General features: G+C 38.8%; 2 protein-coding genes across 2 annotated transcripts in view; one reads left to right on the top strand and one right to left on the bottom strand.

The window, feature by feature from the left end:
• LOC137273238 (large ribosomal subunit protein uL18-like) lies at nt 1-5992 on the bottom strand. The gene is made up of 8 exons (XM_067805750.1): nt 5716-5992; nt 4076-4145; nt 3673-3788; nt 2981-3115; nt 2337-2539; nt 1455-1632; nt 844-932; nt 1-154 (listed from the first exon to the last, which is right to left on the bottom strand). Exons 1-8 carry the CDS (start codon nt 5716-5718, stop codon nt 55-57), a joined length of 894 nt encoding a protein of 297 aa, XP_067661851.1. The 5' UTR covers nt 5719-5992; the 3' UTR covers nt 1-54.
• LOC137273237 (coiled-coil domain-containing protein 18-like) overlaps nt 5481-8564 on the top strand; it is a 73331-nt gene continuing 70247 nt past the window's right edge. The window contains exons 1-2 of the mRNA XM_067805749.1: nt 5481-6382; nt 7232-7439. Of these exons, the coding sequence (XP_067661850.1) occupies nt 6258-6382; nt 7232-7439 (333 nt within the window). The 5' untranslated portion in view covers nt 5481-6257. The remainder of the gene's footprint in view (nt 6383-7231; nt 7440-8564) is intronic.

Genomic DNA, 8564 nt, shown 5'->3' with positions numbered 1-8564 from the left:
TTATTAGACATCAATTTATTAATGTCTCTGCAGAGTTCATTTCGCGTATAGACTTTAATTGTCAGCCTCTGCTTCCAGCTTCTTAATGAAAGCTTCCTTCTTCTGCTTGACTCGGGCCTTGCGTTGAGCAAGAGTGATCTTAGCTTTGTTCCACCTGCAACATAAAACAGTTTGATAAGACTGAAGAAAAGATTGATTGACAGGGTCATTTCAGCTGACATATTTGGGCAGTAACAAATCCACTGAAAGGTGAATAGGATACAAATCACAATTATAAAGTCACAAATATTACATGATGAATACAAAAACCAATCAGCAGCTGAAGTACTATCTTATTTTCAGGGGAATGATGAAATACATGCTTTGACAGGTTTCAAATGTGATGACTGAACTTAATATAACGACCAGTGGAAACATTACTGTCACAAAAAACACAAGTGTGGACTGCTATCCTGCCTGGTTTATATATGTTGCATTTCACTTGAAAAATTAACACAAAATTCAAGTAAATAAACAATAATACACGGACATTTCAGTGTTCATGATTGGTATATTAAGGGTAAGAAGACATTGGGTCCTGCGAGTATCAGATGTCCAACTCACTGAAAATTCTAAGGACCTACAGAATAAAAATTTAACACATCTCATTTTTTTCCTAATTGGCATTGAAATCATTACTAGATTTAATAACAGCAATCAAGTGGACATTAAACTCCAACATAATAGTTCCAGCAAGAACAATTAGAATTTTATGTTCCATTTTTAACAGTTAAATTTCATAAACATGTTGTGCTTTTTTTAAAAAAAAATACAAAGGGCATAAAAAAAAAGTAATGATCTTACCTCTTCTTGGTAACTTTCTTCTGTACCTTAGCTTTTGGAGATGGGTCTGCCCTGATGGCAGCATGGGCCTTCCTGTACATTCCTTCGATCTAGAGAAGTAGAAAACATAGTCAAAACAATTTACTATGACATGTCCTGTCCAGAACTGCAAACTTCATCTACTAGGAGAACTCCACGTTTGAGCTATGCAATTCCTGCTGGAGGGATGTAATAACCTTGATCTGAGTTGATATTACATCCTTTCAGCATACCATCATCTAATCAAGGCCAATCAAGCATAACCATTCCCTTCCCTCTGTCCACCTGGCTTCAGAGCCATTCTCTGATCACAGCTACTATCAATGTCAAACTGTACATCCACCTCTCCCAGTACATAAACTCAGTTATCCTTCATGTATATAATCTCCATGTGTGAGTTGTATACCACTTGTTTGAAAAATCTTCAGTGAAAAGTTACATCGAATTTAAGAAATGAGTTGCCTATCCTTACAAATTTCTCCTCTTCATCATGCTAGCTTCTTAATCACTCTGAAAGAAGCTGTGGTATCATACAGCCCCTCAAACTAGACATGTTCTACTATGAACCCATGCTATCATGCAGAAAGACCTACATTGTCAGGAGTAATTCCCTCCTTGATGAAGCGAGAGAACTGCTTCCTGAAGAGGTCTTCATCCTCCTCCTTTAGATGTTTCATGTAGTTTCCAACGTGCAGACCCAAGATGTGATTGCGATGAATCTCCGGCTTGAACTCACTGCTCTCAGAGTCATAGCCTGGGAACCTCTTCATGCTGGACAAACAAGTCAAGTCTTGTAAATTTGATTAATCCTGATGCCTCTAATGCAACAGATTAACAAGGATGCACAACACAATACTGACCACAACCTGGCCTACAGTTTTTCTATCCCTTGAATAACGAGGGAAATGCTGGATAAGAACTTCCATAGAATTCAAGAGAGTGAGTGAAGGTTTACACAGCTTTAATCAATATTTTAGCAATATCACTGCAGGGGACACTAAACATTGTACATCTGCGGGAATCAAACTCTTTAACCACTTGGCTTCAAACCTGTCCCATTACCAAACATGATACTTGAAGATCTGAACTTGGGCAAAATTCCTAATAGGCGTGTGTATTATACCGAACTTATGGAGCGAGCGAGCGAGCGAGCGAGTTTAGTTTTACGTCGCACTTAGCAATATTCCAGCTATATGGCGACGGTCTGTAAATAATCGAGTCTGGACCAGACAATCCAGTGATCAACAACATGAGCATCGATCTGTGCAATTGGGAACCGATGTCATGTGTCAACCAAGCCAGCTAGTCTGACCACCCGATCCCGTTAGTCGCCTCTTACGACAAGCATAGTCACCTTTTATGGCAAGCATGGGTTGCTGAAGGCCTATTCTACCCCGGAACCTTCACGGGTCCCGAACTTATGGAATTTTCATTTCCAAACTAAGTTTCGTATATCCTTCAGTCAGCTTACTAACCTGTGAGGAATATCGATGCCGCCATCAACAGCTCCCTTCAAAGCTCCAAACACCCTGGCACCAGTGGTGGTACGAACAAGTCCAATGTCAAGGTAGGCACGGAAAGCACCCGGTTTGCCATCCTCATCTTCAACGTAGTATTCTTCACCATTTGCCTCCTCAACTCCAGTGTAGATGGAATCAAGTTTCAACTTTTGAAGCAGCTGTGCAATTCAAGAAATATGATAATAGACTCTAGTCCCATGGAAATCTGAGATCTGTTGCCTTAAATTGATGACTCAACTTGATTTTTCACAGCAAAATCCAAGAGGGAGCAACAAACATCTTGCAAACATAACTATTGTCTGAATTCACTTTTAGTTTTCTTTCAGTAACATATTTGCTTGCATTATTATCAGTAATGAGCTAGTCATGTGTAACCCTGATTTGATCAGTAATCAAGTTATCAAGGTGGTTGTCTGACATGCAAGTCAGAAACGATGCAGGTCCACCACTCCGGCTAAGCTCAGGAGTATTTTTGGTGCTATCAAATCTAGAAACATAACCACACAGAAAAACACTAAAAGCAAAGTATAGTGTGTGGACTGAAAGAGTACAGAAAGTAAGTGTGCATCACCTAACTTGGACCTTGAGAGTGTACTTACCCTCCTGGCCAGGAGGAGTCCAGTGCAGTATGCAGCCGCATAGTTGGTCAGCCCGACCTTGACGCCGTATCTAGGTAACTCATGGGCATATGCAGCCGCAATAATGATGTCACCTTCGATCCGAGCGTACGCTATCTGTAAGAGGAATGAAGGCTCTAAGTTGTAGCGAGACATAAGGCCCATTTTCTTTTTGGAAATTACTTGAACATCTCATTCAGCAGTATTCCTGTTGAATGAAAGCACCTGTCAATAAGCACATTAAAGCAGTGCATCAATAATCACATGAAGGCTGCCTGTCAATAACCACATGAGAACATCTGTCAACAACCACATGAAAGCAGCATGTGAACCACATGAAAGCACCATGTCACTAACCACATGAGAGCGTGTCAATAACCATATGAAAGCTAGCATGACCACCCAATCCCTTTAGTTGCATCTTACCCCAAGTGGGAAGCACAGGTAACTCCTGTGGAATCGAACCTGTTTCTTCAGTATAACCCATTTGGTCTACATCACTCATGATGTAATTTGAAACTCTGATATATTGTTTCATAGTCATTTGAAGAATTCTTAAGATTCCATGTCAGTCTCCTTAACATTCTGTACATTTATCTTCATTTAGTCACCACTTTGAGCTGGAAAATAAATTCACAGACTTGAAGACATGATGGTGCAAATCCAAGACTCACCTGACAAATGATGTCCTTGTTGGTGAAACGGACAATCAATCGATACTTGGGGGTGTTGTACTTGTTTTTCTCTTGGAAGATCAAGCGTTTACGAGCATAGTAATCAGTGCGACCCTCTAGAAAAGAGATGAAAGTCAAAGTTTTTAACATGTACAAATTTTAAAGAAAAAAATGGAAAGCAAGCAAGATGCAATTCTAACCACGTGTCCAAATACACTACGTATGGTAAAACGTTTTTCTGGTTCAGTAAGATCAGCTCGTTCAGGTACAAATATGAAGACAAAGAAACACATTGAAAACCACAGCTAAAAATGTCTTCAGAAGAGAACACTTAATACCTTTATGTGATTTGTTTTTTTTCACTTAGAAATATGCTTCAAGGAACATTTACAAAATAACTTGCCTCTCCTCCTTCGGAATTTCACTTGAAATCTCTTGAAGTATGCCTTGTTTTTTACAACTTTTACGAACCCCTGCAAAAAGAAAATAAGTCTTTTTCAGCCAGGACATAAAGGAAACAATGTATTTTTTAAAATGAGACAACACAGCATCCTTTGTAAGAGATGGTGCCATCTTTACATCACAGTCATTCAAAGTAGTCCCAAACATGTATTAGTCATTATGGCTGAATTAAATATAAGTGTCACTTCGTTGGTCATGGAATGCTGCTCTTTAAAAATGATTTCAATTGCATATTTTTCTAATGCAAATGTGAAACATACTAGCAAAAACTAAACAGGGTCTTTGGGGGTTTGTTGCCAATATGTCAAAAATTCACATACAGTCATAAACTTACTTCGGAACAGAGCTATTTCATACTATCAGCTTACCACCAACTAGTCACAATCTAATTAATCTAATCCCCTCCCCTCATTAGCTGTCCTGGCCCTCACTGAAGAATTCAGTCCTGAAGCTCCAAGACAGGAAAGTCTGGCATCTACAAACTTAACTGGAATAGTCAAAGCCACACCCTACTCCCCACAACCCCTTCAAACAATACTGAATGCATGTTTTTGGTTTGGTTGTTTATTGCCATACTCAGCAATTTTGCCTGCTACGTGATGACAGTCTGTAATTAATCAGTCTTGATCAGTGATCCAAACTACAAAGAAAACCATCAACCATCCTAACTACAAAGAGAGGGCTAACATTAGGGCATCAGTCACTGAACACGCTGAACAATGAGAAGAAAAACATGTACAGACCTACTGTGCTGTGATTATGCTCAGTGGCTACATGCATCTAGCAGGCTGTGTAAATTCCATGTGTGATTTGTTCTGTTATCTGTTAAATGTTCTGTTGTTTCTCTATATTTCACTCAAGTGTTTATTCCATATTTCACGTGCCACTTCTGATGTAAAGCAAACTAAATTCATGACAAAATGCCTACAGTGCCACACCTCTTTCTAGAAAGCTCAGTGAGTGTCTAATATTAAACAAGGAGACCCTACAGAATGTTTGCAGCTTATCTGGCGCGAGGGGCGATCAGATTCGATACTTGGTGCACCTAAACCCCGAGATAGGTGCAACCATATTCAGCAAGGTCTAAGGTTTCCGACCGAACATATTCTGTAATTACACCTTAGGCAGTAGCTCGAGAACATATGTGTACAACAGAACTTGAACTTCCCTAGATCTGGATGCATGTCCTGAAATGTTTTTAAATGAAGATGTCAAATACAAAAGTCTTCCATCTGTAGCTACCAAAAGCGGCTTAAGAACTCAATGTGAACCAACACCGGGGCATGCACTCAAGTCATGTTTTGTGGTGCATTTTATCCCAACCATATCTCAGGTGGTCCTGTTGGACCGCATATATGATTGCCATGGCCGTGGGGTCATAATGTGACTGCTGGATCACATCTAGACAATCACTGACATAACGACGGCCATGTGTCTTACTGAAACGACGTCAGGACCTCTCGTTTTTCAATCCGGGAAAATCATACTTACTGGGGGGCATCTGAATAAATTTACCATAACTGATCATAACTTTATTGTTTGTTTATTCACGACTACATTTGTATTTGAATTAGGGCTCACCATGATGGAGATATTCGAAGTCAAACTTCGTCACTCCGATAGCTTCGGCTGGGGGCTGAAGTTACGGTAGAAAAGGAAGTTACATGGCTGCCATGCGCACAGGTGTCCGGCAGCGGAAATGAGAAATTACGAGACATGTCCTTAGATAACAACGGTTGTTTATGTAATAAGCCACAAGTATTGTATTTGGTGTATGATATTCTTACTGTGAAAATAAACTAATTTTGAAAGATTTTCTTTCTAGAACAACCTTGACATTGGCCTTCACCTTGGTACTGTCATGGCGAACCAATAACAAACCAGCGCGGTTTATTGTTGATGTCTGCAGTTAGTGAACATTCATGATGAAGATTTAAATGATTATGTGAAAAATAAAACACAAAATACTAAATAAAGTTTTATCCGTTTCGGTATATTCAGAACCTCTGTGGAAACAGGTTTTCAAAAATTCTCATATTTCTGCAACAAAATTTAAAATCAAGTTGGAGCATGTTATGTTTTTGTGACAGATTGGAAACTTCAATACGAAACTGAAAAAGAACATGGCTGATGCCTCGGCATCCTTAACGTTAATGAAAAATGTTCAGGATTTACGGCAGAGACTAGTTGACACCGAGAAAACGTTGAAGAAAATAAACAAGCTTGAATCAGAAGTGGATCCTAATCAGTGAGTAGCAGCCAAAGAATGCTTAATATTACCTTAATACCTTATTTATGAGCAACGTTTTACTTCTGAATTAACATGCAATTGTTTTTCTCTGTGTAATGTTAAATGTGTTAAAGGTTTACACATTTTCATGGGGTGGTCCACACTTCAAATGTGTGTTTGATCAATGTTTAAAGATACAACCTTAGTTGGTACCCCATTCTTGGCCATTAGTGTCTTTTCTCAAGGTTTTGATATCATAATTACATTGTTACTAAACAGGTTCATCAGACTGCACGTAACTCTACTTAGGTTGGCCTTCAGATAACTGGATAAGTTTGTAGTCTGACCATACACCTGTTTCTCTCAGTCCAATGCAATAACTGGCTGATGCATCCACTAACAATTCTTTTCCACTTCCAATGCAGAGCTAATTTTGTGAATTATGCATAAAATAGCTACATTGAAAATATGTACGATAACCCTTTAGAAAGTGGTAAAATGTGACATATGTCACACCTAGGATTACACTTTTTCAGCAAAGGACAGATTCTAGTACTTTTGTGGAGTTGAGTCCCATCTGATTTTGGAACTCACACTCTCAGATAGAAGTCCCTATTCACCAGCATATCAATTATTTTCTGTGTACTTTTACATGTTTAAGTGCATTAACATGTGTCATGTTCAAGGGAGATAACAGTATATTAGATGACAAGACAAATATATTTCATGGGCCATATGTCATATACAACATACACCAAAACAGGAATCATTTTCTATCGCTTGGAATCATTTTTAATGGTCAGTTGTTTCTCATCCTTGCTTTTTGGAGAAAACAGTTTGACATGTTCATCACTAAATGATTGCCAGGGAGAGCAACGATGAACGACGGACAGCTGGTCTGTACCAGGGAGGACAGTTTGTGTCATCACTCTCTTATGACTACCAGAGACGAAGGGACAGTAATGATGACTTCATTGATCGGGAAAGCATACGCTCAGGACTCAGCACATTGCCTGATTCATATACAGGATTCCTCAGTCGACAGTTCCCGTCAAGTACACCAAACAGACCACAGGTATTGTACCACAACAGTTACACTGCTATACCTGTGATGTTATGGGTCAGAATTGGTCTTCAGCAACCCATGCTTGGTGTAAGAGGTGACTAACAGTATCAGATGATCAGGCTTGCTGATTTGGTTGACACACCTCATTGTACGTAGGTCAATAATCATGTTGTTGATAACTGGAGTGTATGGTCCAGACCTGATTATTTACAGATAGCCATATAAGAATCTTACAAGGCAAAGTTTTATATCATTTAAAGGGGCACTTATCCCAAGTAATTAATGTTTCTCGCCAACTGTCTTTACAAAGTCTAGCTGCAAGCTGGCCGGTACCTGCTCACTTGTCCGTGACTGAAATGGGGACTGGTCTACTGGCAAAATTTCTTCAACCTAATCAGTAGGACATTAGGAAGGATGGATGCCTGTTATTTTAAAATATCCCTGGTAGTTCTGTGTCTGATTGTAGTAAAGTATCCCTGCAAAGAAGGGTTTTCCGACTTTCTAATGCCTGGATAGTAGATTGACTGATCCAAGTTTATCTAGTTTCTGTGTTTTTCACCATGATATTTAATTAAGTCATTTAAAGATATGATGTCTTTACCTATGCTTTGATATTAAAAGCACGCATTTGATGTATTTGAATCCATAAATTAAATAACCCAACCTTGCCATTGCTAGAAAAATCTGAAAATTTACTTATGTAAATAGGTATATATACAGTTTTTAACTTGAGTATACCGCAGATGCTCATGTGTATTTCTTATGCAACAATAAGTTACGCTTGTATCTTACAAACTGTCTTGGACCATAAGTTTTTTTTTAGGTAAATAAAATTGCATGCAATACAGCAATTACTACTTGCTTTGCTGTACCTTGTTTTTTGCAGTATGAACCTATACACGTTATTTGTCATCATTCACTTGATGGTCAATTTATAACCAGGAACACCACTCAGATTTCCCAACAAAGGTTCCCACTTGACATTTCTCCTGTCGGGAGTAAATACTTAACATTATAGCAAGGTCTGACGTGGAAAATGCATTTTATTACCCATAATAGCTAGGATACACAGGCGATTATTTTTGTGATAATTGCACATGTGCTTTTTAGTGATTCTCAACATTCATTGGTGAG

Source organism: Haliotis asinina, chromosome 2 (assembly GCF_037392515.1).
Source record: "Haliotis asinina isolate JCU_RB_2024 chromosome 2, JCU_Hal_asi_v2, whole genome shotgun sequence".
Taxonomy (NCBI): domain Eukaryota; kingdom Metazoa; phylum Mollusca; class Gastropoda; order Lepetellida; family Haliotidae; genus Haliotis; species Haliotis asinina.
Note: the sequence above shows the minus strand (reverse complement) of the source record. Positions and strands in the feature narration are given on the sequence as shown.

Coding starts and splice junctions, on each gene's coding strand:
- LOC137273238 (XM_067805750.1), bottom strand. Junction 933..1,454: donor AGGGAATTACTCCTGACAAT/GTAGGTCTTTCT, acceptor CTACTTCTCTAG/ATCGAAGGAATGTACAGGAA. Junction 155..843: donor AAGAAAGTTACCAAGAAGAG/GTAAGATCATTA, acceptor TTTATGTTGCAG/GTGGAACAAAGCTAAGATCA.